The sequence below is a fragment of the Manis javanica genome, chromosome 8 (genome assembly GCF_040802235.1).
Source record: "Manis javanica isolate MJ-LG chromosome 8, MJ_LKY, whole genome shotgun sequence".
Classification (NCBI taxonomy): Eukaryota; Metazoa; Chordata; class Mammalia; order Pholidota; family Manidae; genus Manis; species Manis javanica.
The window spans coordinates 84167942-84185470 of NC_133163.1; the positions used below are offsets into that span (position 1 = coordinate 84167942).

The 17529-nt window shown below is 43.0% G+C and overlaps 1 protein-coding gene across 3 annotated transcripts in view; it reads right to left on the bottom strand.

Moving 5' to 3' along the window:
* The window catches only part of RYR3 (ryanodine receptor 3), a 506091-nt gene that overhangs the window by 180892 nt on the left and 307670 nt on the right, over positions 1 to 17529 (bottom strand). For all 3 annotated transcript variants that reach the window (XM_036998427.2, XM_036998418.2, XM_036998420.2), the window contains exons 20-27: positions 15658 to 15874; positions 14877 to 14981; positions 13165 to 13268; positions 11743 to 11826; positions 9949 to 10108; positions 8449 to 8596; positions 7368 to 7573; positions 6611 to 6785 (exon numbers count right to left, since the gene is read on the bottom strand). In XM_036998427.2, coding sequence (XP_036854322.2) covers positions 6611 to 6785; positions 7368 to 7573; positions 8449 to 8596; positions 9949 to 10108; positions 11743 to 11826; positions 13165 to 13268; positions 14877 to 14981; positions 15658 to 15874 — 1199 coding nt within the window. The remainder of the gene's footprint in view (positions 1 to 6610; positions 6786 to 7367; positions 7574 to 8448; positions 8597 to 9948; positions 10109 to 11742; positions 11827 to 13164; positions 13269 to 14876; positions 14982 to 15657; positions 15875 to 17529) is intronic.

The following is a 17529-nucleotide window of genomic DNA, read 5'->3' on the forward strand; positions in this document are numbered from 1 at the left end:
AATACTTATTTACAGCTGCTTGAGTTATGACTCTTTCTTCACTTCTACTAGATGTCACGTAGTTGATCAGTTTGCCTCTAGATCAGGCAGCTGGACACCCACTCCAGGCCCCTTCGACATAAAGGGTTACCTGTCACAAGCAGCCACATGGCCCCTTTGACTTAACCTAGATAAAAGGCTCCGTTTGGTAAGACCATGTGGTATTCCTGTGAGCACTCACTCTCATGAACAAGGATTTGCATGTGGCACACAGCTCAACGGATCAATACTTTTGAATAAGACTAGAGAGGTAAAAAGATGGAAAAATAAAGGGAAAAAGCAATTCCCCCTCCCTCATAGTTACAATTATGCTGACATCTTTGAAGAGATTTGAGGACAGAACTTGCAAATGGCATTATCTTGAACCAAGATGTGCGGACTTGTTTCAGGGAAGGAGTGGTAGGAACACACCCATTTCAGTCCTGTAGAGGACCCCAGGTTCTGATAAACTATATCACGAGGCCTTGTACTAGTTTTGTGACTGGGAAAGGGGATAGCCAGGAAGTCATCTTTTTTTTTTTTGAGAGGGCATCTCTCATATTTATTGATCAAATGGTTGTTAACAACAATAAAATTCTGTATAGGGGACTCAATGCACAGTCATTAATCAACCCCAAGCCTATATCTCAACAGTCTCCAATCTTCTGAAGCATAACAAGTTCTTACATGGTGAACAAGGTCTTACACAGTGAATAAGTTCTTACATGGTGAACAGTGCAAGGGCAGTCATCACAGAAACTTTTGGTTTTGATCACGCATCATGAACTATAAACAATCAAGTCAGATATGATTATTCGTTTGATTTTTATACATGATTTATATGTGAATCCCACATTTCTCCCTTATTATTATTATTATTTTTTTAATAAAATGCTGAAGTGGTAGGTAGATGCAAGATAAAGGTAGAAAACATAATTTAGTGCTGTAAGAGGGCAAATGTAGATGATCAGGTGTGTGCCTATGGACTAAGTATTAATCCAAGCTAGACAAGGGCAACAAAACATCCACGGATGCGTAAGATTTCTCTCAAAACTGGGGGGTGAGGTTCTAAGCCTCCCCTCTGTTGGTCCCCAATTTCTCTCCTGATGGCCCCCCTGCGACTGTGCCTGTCTTAGGTTGTTCCTCCCTTGAGGAATCTTACCCGTCTCTGGCTAACCAGTCATCAGGAAGTCATCTTTTTATAATTCTAGAGCTTGGAAAGAAATCGGTTCTCTAGAAAACCTAAACCACATATCCATTTTTAATCCATTTCAAACAGCAGGAAGACATGAGAGCACATCACCACCAGTGATGGAAAGCTGAGATCCTGGAGAGAGACGGGTGGGTGACTGTAGAAGACTGCTCACACCATTCCTGGGGTGTTCCCGAGGGGCTCATTTCACCCATTCTACCCATTAAATTTCATTTCCTGCTAAACTTTATGAAAATGGCGTTCAGGACTTGAGAAAGCCACAGGCCTTGCCGAAAATACAGGAAACAAGAAGCCATGTTCCCATCACAGCCACTTTCTAAACCGCAGCACCCCTATCGAGAGGGAATGACAGGGAGCCCCTTGGTACCAGTGCGTCTGCATGAAGATGGCAGTGACACTTCCCGCACGTTAGTTTCATCTGCCACCTCCCTAAGAGTTGCCAGCATTGCTGGGGGATCTGCTCCACCTGGCAGGTTAGTGGAAGGAGCAGCTCAAGAGGCCGTGGCAGAGCAGGACATCCCTCAGGGCAGTGCCTGGCAGAGAGGTAGCACAGCACACAGGCACTAAAGCCTAAAGCCTCTTGCAGGTGTGACATTCTGAGGTCTAGCAGCATGTCAGGATTTTAACTTCCTTTGTTCTAAATGAAAGAAAGAGAAGACTAATAGCAAAGGGTTCACCGTGGAAGCTTCTGAGCCTCCAGATGCCTTCAGGTGACAACACTGAGAGCTGTCATGGTCCAGGCCAGGGACCAGAGTAGGGAATAATGATTAGATAAATTCTAATGAAGCAGATAAGAATATATCATCTATGATTTAGAAGAGGATAGAGATAACAATTTAAAAATAGCCCAGAAAAAAAACAGCCATGAATTGTAATATCTGCTTCCAATCCTTCCCACAAACGACTAAAAACTTCTTAACACACAACTCCCATTGGAGTAAGGGCCTGGGTCAAAGCTGGGATGCTGGTGACCAGAACACAAGCATACAGAGCATTCTGCTTTATGGGGAGGAGAATGGCTACTCTGCACAAACTTATTTTCAACAGATGTATTTCCTAACAGCTCAAGGCAAGAACTGCTGCCTCTTTTTACTTTATGCAAAGAACAGAGAGATGCTAGATGGTTGTTCTGGGCCTCCGGCCTTTTGTTACCAAAGAATGGCATGCTGACATCCTTTCAACTGCCCTCTGCCCCCTGAGCCAGCACAGAACTGGAAGAGCCTTCCAATTATCTTGTCTCTGCATTATTAAAGTGATACAAAACTACAGTATAATATGTTAACATTGTGCAATTCTATTCTAAAAACAGCTTCTTAATAATAGACTTTGTCATTCTGAAGGTTAAATCTTGTCCCTGTACACAAAAGGTCTATGGGCATCTCTTTCATTACAACACAGATGATCTCTAACAGCCGAGTTAGCCTAAAACATCCCTCTTCTTTATACCATTCTTTTGCTCAAACTCTACAACAGCCCCCACATCCCAGAAAGTGAAGTCCAAGTGGCTTGATCCAAATTAGACAGTAAAAGTTTCTTGAATGAAAAGACTGAGTCCTGTATCTGGGACTGTAATCTGCACCTTATCTATCTTTCCAGCTTCATCTTCCAGACTGTTTCATCCTTTCCTGCAGTTTCCTGGTTCCGCTCTATTACTCACACTATTAATACACTGTTACTATTCCTCTAGTAACATCCCCTGCGGGAATACCCTTTTCCTTAGCAGGACATCTCATGTTTTTTATTTAGCATTCAGTCCTAATCCCATTCTTATAGAATTCCCACTCAGTATCACTCATTTGCCATTTCTAACTTACTGTTATGCATTATTAGTTATCTTTTCATATTTTCATCTTACTTATTTTTGCAACTAGAAAATGAGCTTCTTAACACTTACTACATTCATATGCATACACTCCAGACCACTGCTTCTCTTACTTTAATGTGCATACAACCACTGGAGTATCTTGTCAGGAGATGGTCTGGCATGGGACCTGAGATTCTGCATTTCTAACAAGTGGACTACACTTTGAGTAGCAAGGCTTTGTACTTTACAAAGTTCCTGTAACTCTGGACCACAAAATTCTTCTTATCTCTTCCTTATGTTGAACCAAAGCCTCGCAGGTAAGTGACCTCTCCCGATTCAAACACAACCCAGCCCAGCCAAGGTCCCGTCCCAGCTCTATGGACTTTTTTTTACCTTAGGGAGCTACTTTGCTTGGGGATGAGCCTGATTCTTCTAGATCTTCCCTTTTTCTCCTAGTCTCAAGAGGAGAACACTGCGTGTGGGGGGTTATTGGTAAATACACGCTTCCTAAAAGCAGTGCAAGAGATGATTCTTTCACACTGCTCCTCTGTCACCCACACATTTCCTCTCCTTTGCCTCTGAACCAGCACGTGAGCTGTTCTTGATGCTGGCAACATATTTCCCACATATCACAAAATAGAATCTTTCTTTAAAACTTTGATTTTAGGAGGAGCTTCCGGCATCAGCACTCTCTGGAGGACTTGTGCCGGGGGATGATCATCAAAAAGCCTCCACAGGGATCTGGACGATGCTGCGGTTGTGGCTGCATCCAGCCCACCGTCTCCTGGACTTGCCATAGGAATGAGGAGGGAGATGTCTAGGCTGGCATGTGCATATAGTGAGACAACGAATTTGACCGGATCTGTACTGTTGGAACTCAACCAGGAGGTGGGAGGGGTGCAAGGTGTAGCACTCCAAAATCTTATGACTATAGACTATCTACGGTTAAAAGAACATATGGGATGTGAACAGATCCCAGAAATGGGTTGCTTTAATTTGTCTGATTTCTCTCAGACTGTTCAAGTACAGTTGGACAATATCCATCATATCATAGACAAATTTTCACAAATGCCTAGGGTGCCTAAATGGTTTTCTTGGCTTCACTGGAGATGGATGGTAATTATAGATTTGCTTTGTTTATGTCACCGTATTCCTATTATGTTAATATGTGTGTGCAAATTAGTTAGTAGTTTAAAACCTATACATACTTAAGGTACTCTACAAGAAGATATGTCAAAGAAATAATCAATCCTCCCATGTTTCCTTCCATATGCTACATCTGTAGCTTTTCTTCTTTCTTCCTAATTACAACACTTAAATAGAATTCGTGCCTCATATCGAATTTACCAAGTATCATAATTCCTCCAGGTGGTAAAGATACCTCGAGACAAGTGCTGGGCATAGAAGCCACAGGGCATAAATCTGCAAAGAAGTAAAAAGCTAACCTTTTCAAACAATATGGCTTCTCTCTCACTTACCAACTTTACATTTCCCTGTATGGCCCTGGAAGATGACTGGTTAGCCAGAGACGGGTAAGATTCCTCAAGGGAGGTACAACCTAAGACAGGCACAGTTACAGGGGGGCCATCAGGTGAGAATTTGGGGATCAACAGAGGTGAGGCTCAGAACCTCACCCCCCCTGCTTTGAGAGAAATCTTCTGCGTCCGTGGATGTTTTGCTGCCCTTGTCTAGCCTGGATTAATACTTAGTCCATAGGCACACACCTGATCATCTGATCATCTACATTTGCCCTCTTACAGCACTAAACTATGTTTTCTACCTTTATCTTGCATCTACGTACCACTTCAGCATTTTATTAAAAATAAAAATAATAATAATAATAAAGGGAGAAATGTGGGATCCACATACAAATCAAGTACAAAAATCAAACGAATATTCATATTTGACCTGATTGTTTATAGGTCATAATGCGTGATCAAAACCGAAAGTTTCTGTGATGACTGCCCTTGTACTGTTCACCATGTAAGAATTTATTCACCATGTAAGAATTCGTTCACCATGTAAGAACTTGTTCGTTATGCTTCAGAAGATTGGAGACTGACGAGAATTAGACTTGAGATGGATTAATGATTGTACATTGAGCATTGACCCCCCTATACTGAATTTTATTGTTGTTAACAACCATTTGATCAATAAATATGAGAGATGCCCTCTCAAAAAAAAAAAACTTTGATTTTAAACCTTTTCAGACAACATTAAAATATGACCCAATTGGGCTTTAGTCATCCAGTTTTTCTAGGAAAATAGACTGCAACCTTTCTACTTCCCCAAACACGTGACTCTTAGAAAAATCTTTAAAGCTGTTTTAGGATACAGTTGGATATGCATGTTGCAGATAATAGGTATCTGAAAGAAGTGTGAAAGTGATTTATAAACCTAAAAACACCCTGTAAATAAAGAATGTTCATACTATTATATATACAGCTGCACATATCTTCACTGCTCTTACCCATGCAGTTTTCACTTTTTGAGCTTTCTAGGTGGGGGCTGTTTCTTTTTGTAAAGTCTCAGAAATTGAGAGCTAACAGGAGTCCTAATCATTTACAAAGGGAAAAATGAGGTGCAAAGAAGTTCAATAAAGTGGACCCAAGATGTCACAGGTGGGAAGGGGCAGAGGCAGGAGGAGAGCCTGGTCTCCTGACCCAGAGCGGCCTCTTTACCTCTCAACCACTGGCCTGTAATGAAGAAGCAGAGCAGGGCACAGCGCCCACCCGGGGGTGTGCTGACAGTGCGTGTTAAGTCTCCACCACAGAATTTTGTATCTGTGAAGGATGTTGAAACTTACGTAGGCTATCGTCTTATTTTCTGGTCCAGATGAAGGAAGTGAAGCCCAGAGAAGTCAAGCCAAGACTCTTTGGGAGCCACACGGCTTGTTAGGGGCAAGTCAACTGACTAGGAGCCCAGTGCTCCTTCAAAATGCCAACAGACTCCAGGCACAATGTAGTCATGAAGATGGGAAATAAGAAGTGCCAACCGTTCCTCTGTGTAGCTGGCAGCACTGTCCTGGCTCTGGTCTATTCAGGCCATTAATAAGTGTAACTCTGCTTGGGCCTCTCACCATGTTGAAGTTTCAAAATAAATTATATTTTATTCAAGGGAATATCTAAGTTTAACTTTTGTTTTCAGCGGTTCTCATCAAAGCAATAAGTTCAATTGTACAAACATGTAGACTGACAATTCATATTAGAATAAAAGGACAATTCTTAATTCACTGACTTTTCGAGCCTGCCAGCAACATTAGTCCATAGGTAATTTGTATTTCCTTTGTAATACTGGGAAACATGGGGAAACTCAATTCCCTGCCCAGATACAGGGCAGGGAATTAGAAAGCATTTTAACCATCTGTTTGGAAGTTCAGAACTTGTACATATGCTGTACATACCAACTATCACTATTATTTGTCTTGATTCTTCTAAGATGATAGTATATGGGCTAGTCTTCACCACCAGTGTTGCAAATGTGCAAAGGACACTGTACCCCAAATCAGGTCTCCCTGTCCCTGTATTTTCCTTCAACTCATGGAGCTGGAATTGGGGGAATTGTGGTAGATTTACCATTTTCAATCTCGTAGTCTGCGAAGGCAAGTTCAGAGCCTTTGCTGGTGATCAGCAGCTCCCCATTCAGTGTGAAGATCATTGACGCGTCGTCCAGGTTAATCATACATCCAACCACATCTCCTGGCTGCCAGGTGCGTCCAAAATACCCACTCCCTTGATGCCAACGCTGGCCCTAGGAAATAAGACTCCAGGGCTTAGAGAAATGGAGGTCCAAGAAGCCCTCATTCAGCTGCAGAAGTGATCACATGAAGATTTTCTCCTAACCAGTGGTGGTATCTGGTTTCTACAAGGCACTCACCTCTCTACCAAGGACAATTCACAGGGAGGAGTCTACCTTGCAGATGAATGAAACCGAGATGCCTAAGACTCATCAGAAAAGGCAGTCCAAGTCTCCCAATACCTACTCAGCTATGCCAACAAGCAGAACTCCCCATAGGGCAAGGTGGTAAGACTTCCCCGCATACTGGCTGCATGTCTTCTGTGAACCTCCTCTGGAGTGGAGGCAATGGCCTTGGTGCAAGGGCAGACATGGAGGAGATACAGAAAGGACTTGGGCAAACAGTTCTCCCCTTAATAAGAGCAGAGAATAGGGACAGTCACTGGGCAATGATCATTCCATGATCTAAATTAGCCGTTGGTGGTGGCCTCTCATTTTGTAGCTATTAATCCAGACACTCAGTACTTCCAACCTCTGGAAAAATGTTTAGAGAAGAAAAACTTGGACTGAGGATGTGTGGACACTATGCAGACTCACCCTGCTGCCCTCAAACACAAAGGCTTGGTCATCTGTCCCCAGCTCAATGTCAGGCCGACAGCCTGGCCTGGCCCAGCCAACACGCATGTCTCCTCCAGTCACCACCTCAAACTCAAAATACCACTTTCCAGATCTCACTGCATAAGACCGTTCTACACGGAAAAATCGGATCTTGTCTATGCTGACTTTCTCCACAGCAGGGTCAGCTATCAAGAGAAGGAAAGGGAGTAGAAAGTACAGGAGAGAAAGAGAGAACATAGGCCTTTAATAATTAGGGAGCATTTCTTAAAAGAATTTTATAACAACAAAGACTGATGATAAACCTCCTGTTATCTGATACAGCATTTCTGTTCATAACATAATCATCACTGTATCATAATAAGAATACACTAAGTGATAACTTTATAGTTGATCTGTTAGAAACTGTATCTCAGTTTTTCCTTGCAACAATCCTATCAGGTCAGTAATACCGTCTTTGTTTTGTAGATGAAGAAATTGAGACTCAGAGAGATTCATTTGTTCAAGGTCACAGAGCCAATAAACCCAGGAGAGCCGGAATTTGAACCCAGGTCTTTCTACTCCAAATCAATCCCCTTAACTACTCATAATACTACCCTTATGGACTGACAGAACCTCCTGGGGTATGGGATGACAATGACCAGTTCATCAATTACAAGCTGGTGACTTTAATCAGTGCTAGAATTCAATTTAGAGATGAAATTATCTTATCCCAGAATAGGCTGATATTCATGTTTGAAAAATAAGAGAAATAAAGGTAACTTGGTTTTGTGACCAAATGTCCCAAGAAGTTCAACTGTGCTGGAGAATAACTTTTTCCCTGTGGGACTGGATCATAGAAGTATGCATCACAGAAACATCTGCCAATGGACAATGTTGTATTATCAAGCATGGTTCTCCACACCCCCTCCCCACCCCTACTTCTTAAAGTATACACCTTTTAGTTTAGTGTTCTTTGGTACCAGTATCATTTCTAATAGTACAAGTTAGACCTGTTCAAAGTTAGCACTTCTCCAGAACAGGATCTGAGTTGGGGTCAGAATGAGCAATCTCAACTCCTTACCTAATTCTTGGTCTGATGGCTCAATGTTATAGCCATAACCAACAAAGGTCCGAACAGCTTCACGAAGGCTGTCCCTGTTGGACTTCTTGGTACGCTCATCCAGTAATACATATGGCACGAGACGGGGGTTTCTTTTGTTCTTCAAATCCTATGTGAAGCCAGAGATAAGAAGCTCTGAGAAAATACATTTCATCTTTACAAATGGCTTGCCCACTCACATATTCCCATCCAGAGTTCTGGCTACTTCACATCTGTCTACCAGTTTTTCCCCCAGTGCCCTGATATTTAGCAACATGCAAATGTACTACACTTCTCCTACAGGATTAAATGTATAAGTAAAAAATTTTTACTAATGTTCAAAGCCAGCATTAAAAAACACGTTTTAATAATGCCAGCCTGTGAATAAAATGAAGTGTCATGGAATTGGTAAGAAACCTTCATTCCCAAGGCAAAGCAGATGGAGATTTACATTAACTATTCCCCTATGAAAGATCCTGATGTGATTTGAACTGTTACAGACTCCTCACAACAGCCTCAAAACAGAGAAACATCAGAAAAGGTGACAGAGCCCTGGTGAGTCCATTTCACTGTAGCAGGCACACATTTGTGCCCAAGTCCTCCTCAGTTCCCTAGGGAGGTTGAAGACAATGGTGACAACTGCAGAAATAAGTCATCATCATCCACGAATATGTCTTACATGCCGCTTCAAACCCCCAGCTCCCCCTGCCCACCATGGTGCCCATGGTGTGGTCTTTTTGGCTTCTAGACATGTGCAGGCTCTGAGGCTCAGGTATGAACCAACACATGTGCACACAGCTACCTCCGAGCTTCCCTGATACTAACCCTAGTGCTTACTGAGATGAGAGAAGCATTTCAAGAGAGGTGGGCCAAATGGTTGGGGGTCCAAGCCTGGATCTAAACTCCACCTAAGCTGGGCCCTGGCTCTCAGGTTGCTTCCTGCATAAGCCAAGAACTCTACCCAGGGATCTTGGCTGATGGACTGAAGTAAGGGGGTACAGACTTCCTGGCAAGCTGGATCGCCCTGCCCTGGGCTAACTTCCCCTCCTTTTCACTCTCAGTGGTAGACACGTGGGCCCATCCCAGGAATACTGATGAGCTACGATGTTGATTTGCATGGGCCTTAACTTGGCTGTGGAGTGTGGCATGAAAGCTCAACTCTCCACTATCCAAGGGTATCAGGGAAGATGCAGCCAGAGGGCACATACACAGGGTGACAGACCATAAGCAGGCCAGACTAACCAAGGTAAGCCTATCCATTTCTGCAAAACTGAAATTGTGCCTGGAGTTACTGTCAGTGTGACCATTAGAAATTCTATCCAGTCCCATGATTCTGTAAATAATGAATGCATGGAGGCATGAGGGATAAAGTACAAGGGCAACTTCCGTCTTCCAATCTAATACCCACCAATGCAAAATGGCACTTTGATGGATGATCACATCTCCTAGCTTTTCCAGCATGCCTGATCCAGTACTGCTCACCTGTTGAATGCCATAGGTCCATCCTTGTTTTATTCTGTCTTTTGCCCAAACATTATGTGCATTTTCTGCGAGCTTATCTACTAAAATTTCTTGAGGGGGTAACAGCTTCACATCAGATAAATCCAAAGGGGCTGGCTTATAGCCATTGGACATCATGTAGCTATGAGTAAATGGAGAAAATGTATTTTGAAGAGATCTGCACATGACTCCCCAGTTCCAGATTTTAGACCAACAGCAGCACAAGGGAAGAACACAATGAAAATACGGCTATAGTCACAGGTTCTACCCTTTGGCAAAATGGGTAGCTCAGCTCTATTTCAAGTACTTAGAGGAAGCCCCTAACCTACCGTCCTTTTTTGCCAACGTGTGTCACAGGTTCAAAGGAGACTGTTGGAGAAAGTGGATGGTCAGTGTAAACCCATCTTTATTTCAAAGAAAATTGTTGAACTGCCAAGAAATGATGGGTTCCTTCATGTACTGTACCATCACCTGACACTATTTCCTCTCACTTTAGAGACACAAAAGGTTACAAACCAAATTGGCAAGGACAGGACCTTGAGCCAAACAATTTCTTATAAATCAGTGAAGGATGATCACTCTGTGTTAGGTAGCTACACCTTTGCTTTGGGAATTAAAAAAATATAATCATGACAGCAGAGAATTTGTGAGGTTGAAGTGACCTTCATGGTGAGCTGTCCAGTTCAGGATCACAGGCTCAGATGTGTGAACTTGACAGACAGTTTGATAGATAACATGAAGATGGGAAAAAGCTCAGTACGAGTCCAGGCAGATGCACCATGTGAGTGCAGAGGACCAGGAGCCGTGGAGACTCTCAGGAGAGCTGCTGATCATAGCCATGTGGGAATGTGAGTCTGGAGGTGCCATGGCACCAGGGACACTGGCTGCCCAGATCAGGGTCAGAACCTAAGTGTGATGACTGGTAGACCAAGGCTCACTCTACCCAGGAGCCTCTGAGCAGCGTGAGAGGCAGTATTTACTGTAGCGAAAGATAGTGCCTCTTGTCCACCTTCTTGAGATGCCTGATCTTGGGCAGAGTCAACAAGTGTTGACTGCTGGGCATTGACCTGGTAGGCTTGGCCAGCAGGCTGCCCCTTGGATATGTGGCTCTCAGCACTGGGAATTGCCTCTGAGGGTGGTGCTTGGCAGATTTGGAGTTTAACAGGAAAGAAGGGAAAGATAAGCATTTGATTCAAGTTGGCACTGCCTTGGCTCATAAGTAATGATGACATCTGGTGGGAATGCATGCACGTGAGGAGGGCAGGCAAGCGAGTGCACCAGCAGATGGGCCAGGGAACACACATCCGAGTGTGTGGAACACGTGGCTCTCTGTGAAGAAACAGGGTGGGGAGAGAAGGACACGGGCAGGTTCAGGGGTCAAGTTAAATCTTGACAGAGATGCACATTTCCACAAAGGATTTATAAAGCTGGCCTGATGCCAGGGGAGGGAATCTGCTGTGGCTACCAATAATTTTCAAGCTCCTGTGCCAACTGCTCTTCTTACAGACAAAAGATAGTGTGTCCATATGAGTGCTGTACCTCCTGGCCTAAAACTAATCACAGTAGGGCAGTCCGGGCAGTACCAAGAGGAGAAGCCTGAAACAGACTTCAGTCCGGAGGTTTCAGCACATACATAACGAGAGAAGCCATCCTAGGCCACCGCTAGCAAGTATCCAGGGCTGTCCCTGCCTCTGTCCATGAGCCTCCCACCTTCCCAGTTTAAAAATTCAGACTGAAGCATTAAAATCTTCAACTATTAAAAAAAGAATCACCTACTTTTTGGGCAATTTAACTTTCTTGAGATCCTCCTCAGCATCCAGATTAACATGAGCAATATGGCACCCTAGGGCCAGGAGAGTTCTGTGACATGACAGAGGGACAAAGCAAGGGTTAACTGCAACATAAAGGACAGCAAGAACCCGAACCTGCATCTGACTTGATAAAAGCAACAATAGTCATTTAGACCAGAGGTCACCAACTTTTTTCTGTAAAGGGCTAGATAATAAACATTTCAGGCTTTATAGTTTATATGTCCCTGTTAAAACTATTCAACTCTGCCACTATTAAGTGAGAACAGCCACAGACATGGTGTGAACCGATGAGCTTGGCCTTGTTACAATAAAACTTTATTTGCAAAAAGAGGTCAGATTAAGCTTTGAGCCATAGTTTGCCAATCCTGATTTATTGGATAATAGCAAGCATAAGAACACAGAAAAGAAGTTCGTTAGCAGACCCTTACTTTCTAGTTTAGGTATTTGCATTAGGATTGTAATCCTGCTTCTCTGATTCTGGGGAATAGACAGGATCCTAACAGCAAATCCACAGATCAGCCAGTATTTATTGTTGCTCCCTGCAGTACTGAGCTGAGCCCCACATGATGAGGTCTGAGACTGCACCCTCAGGAGGCATTGGTGACTGAAGACATCACCTATGTGAGCCCATGGGACAAGGCACCATGACAGAGTACAGCTGTGGCAATAAAACCACGGTGTGGAGATGTCCTACACTAACTACTAGACAACAGAGAAATACAATGCAGAGAGAAAAGGTAACAAGCACAAAAGGAATTCAAGGTGGGACATATAAACTTGGGCTAAAAAAGTTAAGGTCCAAATTAGGCTTTTAACCATGGGTGGATCACAGAAAAGCTAAAAATTAATTTTAAATTGAGTTTTGGTGAACCAAACCATGTTTTCCCATTGGTTTTTAAAATGCCTTTTCCTTTTTATTTTTTTAAATAATATTCATCTCTTTTAATCATTACAACAATCATCTAGCAATAAGTACTATTATTTTCCCCAATTTGTAGGCAAGGAAATGGAGACTTGAGAGGTTCAATGGTTCAGTTTCAATGTGACCTAAAACCCACTATTTGTCTTATGTTTTTTTCTTGATTTAAGATGAACTACAAGGGCCACTTGGTCCTTTGATACTAAGTTTCTCTTCTTTCTGTCTGCCCACCTTTTCCCTGTCCCTGGCAAACAGCAAATGGTTTCTAAACCATGTGGTTTCTACATGAAATATATTTGGTGGGTGTGTTCACTGTGCTCAATCCTTGTACAGCATGCATGATCACCATCTTTGGTCATTTATTGGAATGCATCATGTTTTCAAGGCAAGAGACATAACTGTAGTTTAGTTACAAGGCATTAAGTCATCCACCGTCTAGTCCAACTTTGATTCAATTTAGACACTCACTTTAAGGTTTCAGTTGACATTTGCAGGTTATAATTCTTCTCAGTTTCAGGCAGCTTTGAAAACTCCACAAGGCAGGGGTGTTGTCTTTTATTGTCATCCCGTATCTAGGTGACAACATAAAAAAGAATCTAATTTAAGTTTTGACAACGGGCACTGCCTCAGAAAACAGAAAAGGACACACTTTGAAACATGGCCCAGACAATCCATATCAGGCAAGACAAAGACAGCTATTTGTTGATAGGCAAATGGATTATCTTCTCTCTAGTAAATGATACACACAGTTTCCAAGTTGCCAGGAGTGTGTGCTCTGTAGTTTTGTTTCTAGTCAGGTGTCTGCATTCAGAACATACTTTCCCAGAGAAGCAGTTTCACAGATGGTAGCCATGTTCCTGCCTGTCCCAAATTCATGGACTATATGCTACTGCAGGGTAGATTCTTCAGAAGATAAAGAACTACAGAATCTGGACCAACACAGTCCAACAGTAGTATAAAGTCAGTCACAAATGTGAACCACATTTGTAATTAAAAATTTTCAAGTACACACCTGAGAAAAGCAAAAAGACACAGGTGAATCTAACTTTAATAATGTATTTTATTTGACCCAATATATCCAAAATATTACTATTTTAACAAGTAATTAAAATCAGAAGTTTTTTCTGAGACATTTTAGTTTTTCACAGCATGTCTTCAAAATCTGGTGTGTGTTTTATACTTACAGAGCTTCTCAATTCAGACCAGTCACATTTCAAGTGCTCAGTAGCCACATGTGACTGATGGATGTTGTCATGGACAATGCAGATCCAGATGTTAACTCATTCATTCGACAAACATCTGTTGAGTATCTACTATGTGGTAGGTGCTACGCTAGATGTTGGCAGTTCAATGTGAGCCAGGATAGCTCTGGTCCCATGGACACAGTCTAGTTGGGTAGGGAGCAGTAATAAAATAATCATAGAAATAAATGTGAAATTATAACCGTGGTTACTTCTAAAAGAGAAGATTGTGGTGTTATAAGAACATACAGCACAAAGGTGGTCATTTATAAGGAGACTATTTTATGGGAGCTCTATCAGTATGTAAGGTTAGGGTGCAGGGACCTTTTCAGTAACTAAGATGGAACGTACATAATTTGAGAGTGTTGGCATCATAGAAAGCTTCAGAGCTCACCTATCCTGCCTTCAGATATGACCTTATACAAATCACAGAATGAAGTCAATTTACATCCTCTTTGAAAAATGCTTTCTAGTGAAAGAGATTCCTTAACCTCCTCTGAGTAGCCATTAATCTTAGCGATACATCTGAAAACCATGCTAAACAAATTCTAATGAAAAACAATGTATCAGCCTCTTTCCACCACCCATTCAGAGAGGACAGCTTTTTCTGAAGGAAAGGGAGATGCAAACTTTCTGCAGGAGTGCTGAGAAACGACTGCACGCTATGCCCCAAAGAAAACTCCAGCATTGGTGAGGAAGAAGGGGGATGTGGTGCCCATTCTGTCTGGGCAGAGCAGGTTCCCCCAGCTCTCCGGCCCATACCAGACAAGCTACCCAGCAAGGCTGATGCTAAACGCAGCAGAAGTTAGACAGGTGGCAGTAAGCAGGAGCGAGTTTGGGCTCATGAAGTGCCCTTCCTCATGTGAATCTTTCAAGAACCCTTCTAGGTAACAAGGCAGTCCACCCTTCGACCCAGCTTGGCCACTGGAACACATCTACCTTGCCAAAAGTCCAGCCCAGCTCTATTTTATTCATTCCCCAAAGCTCGTGGATGTTTTCAGCCAGTCTGTCTCGGATCTTCTCTAGGTGGGGTGGCAAAACAACCTAGAAGGAAAAGGAACAAGCAAGGAGTCAGAAGGACCGGTATCAGCTGTGCTGAAGTCTACCATGTGCTCCGTAGGGATCCGGTGCCCGAGAGGGGCTGCTCCCAGGGAGTCCTTCCTCCCAGGAGGGGCTGCACTGATCCTTCCACACCTGCTTGATCCACATGTTTCCAGATATCCCGTCCTCTCCTGGCTTCCTCTTTGCCCATCCCCCTCTGTATTCTCTGCAGGTATCTGTGCTGTGTGTTCTTCGGGTGTGAATTCCTCCCTGTCTACACAGACTTGTAGAAACATTCTCACCTAAAGGGTGTCTCTAGCATTTACTTGTGCATAATGCTCATTTTGCATTTATTGCATTCAGACTTAAAAAAAACTGTACCTGCTTCCTTCCTCAACTCAGTTGTGAATTCCCAGAGAATATTAAAACATTTTTGCCTATGCTTCACACAGCCTGTGATGTTTGCATGCTTCAAGGGCTCACCTTGTTCACTGACTGATAAATCCTTAAAGAGCTCAATCTACACATATGGTAAAAACATGAAGAGTAACAGCTGTTCACATTACATGACAGTTCTATAAAACTTATGGTAAGAATGGTTCAAAGACAGCAAAGAAGAAAGCCTTAGCTGTATCACTTTATCCACATGGATTGCTGCCTGTTGACAACTCGAACGTACCTGACTGGTGTCAATGGGGCATGGGATGAAAGAGGCTTGGGAGAGGAACTGGGTGGTACCCAGCAGATCTCTAACGCCTTCAGCATCGCGTTTATATTCTTTGACAGGCTCCAATCTCATATTTTCTTTTGGAAGTAAGGCTTCATAGCAAGGGGCATAGCCAGAGGGAGGCAGGAACTTAAATTCTCCATGACGTCCACCCAGTAGGAAGCGTACTCTGTCATTTGGGGAGACCAGGAAGAGAGAGTTTAAAAATATACCCCAGCCCAAATAAGTGAAAATTAAAGATCAGTTTCCATGCCCCCAAATGATTCTTTTGGGAAGTGGCTGAATTCATATTCAGCACAGCACATATACTGAAGTGCGCGACAAAGTGGTGGAGAGAGACAACAGTGTAAACATATGACCCTCAGGTGACCCAAGTCAGCTGAGTTCTTAAAACTTAATTTATACATAAATATCACTAGATTTAAAAAATCATATTTACCCTTATGGTTTACTCTTGTAGGTAAATCATCACTACAAATATTATTTGACTATTGTATTGACAAGAGTAACAGTGATAATGATATTTTCTGAAAAGATCATATTGAAGTTACAGCATGAGAATTTCAAGCCTTTTTACTTGAGATCACTCACATGTCGATTAAAGAAAACTACCTGGGGAAAATGGGACATTCTTATTTTAAGATGCAGGCAAAATACTAAGTAACACCAGAGTACCACATGCAAATGGTATATATGCCAGGTGATTTTAATAGAAGTGATACATGGCATAGGCTGCTGTTCCCGCAAAGCAGCCATATGAAGGTGACTCTGAAGAAGCTTGAGCAGGTGGCCACAGCCACAGAGGAACAAATGGGCACCCAGTGTCTGCTCACTGGGGCACTGATGCCCCTCTCAGGGGGACTCCCACCCTGCTGGCATCCAGGCCTGACACTGGTTCACTCCAGCAGTGAGCACAGGCGTCCCCCAAGGGGGAAGGACACTTGGGGGCTCACCATAGTAACAGGCTCTAAATATCAATACATTAAAGTCTCTCAATATTTTAATTCAGCATCATACATATAGGTTAGGGTTAGACCCCAGAGCTCCTCCAGGAAGGAGAAGGTAAAAGTGTACAATTTCACAATGGCACTTCATATGCTTTTAGGTTTATAACTAGAAATATAGCAAATCAACTGCAACCACATTAAATTGATGAGGAAATATGACCACAGTTTAAGTAACTAGAACTTGGCAAAGATATGTAGCCCTGCAGGATTAACAATAATTTCACATGGGAAAAATCAATACATACACACGGCATCTGCCCACAACACTCACCCCTCCCTCTCTCTATCAACTAGTTACTGAACCCATAGGACTTGCATGGTTCTCTGCACTGGGGATCCAGCAATGAACAAAGAGTATAGGTTCCAGGTTCCTGGTGTCACAGAGCAAGCATTCAACTAAACAAGTAGGCTTAACTACTGCTTGGGATTCACTGATGAGGGAGTAAAGGGGGAGATATGAAATAACTTAGGTAAGGGACGGGATCCTAGACTGGAGTCAAGGAAGGCCTCCGAGGGGGAGACATGTGAGTTAACCCTGTGGACTAAGGAAGAGCAAATGAGTTCAAATCAGGAGGAAGAACATTCTAGGCAGAGGAACAGCACTTACAAAGGCCCTGAGGAAGGGAAAGGCTCAGGTGGAGAGCCCAAGGGGCAGGAGGGAATGGGGCTAGATCAGGCAGGATCTCTGAGCCATGGCAAGGAAACAGAATTTTATTCTAGGTGGGAAGGTTCTGACAGATTTTGAAGAGAAGAAACACAAGATTCTTCTAGCTGCCCTATGTAGTCAGGTCTGCAGCATGAGGAGGCACTGGACACC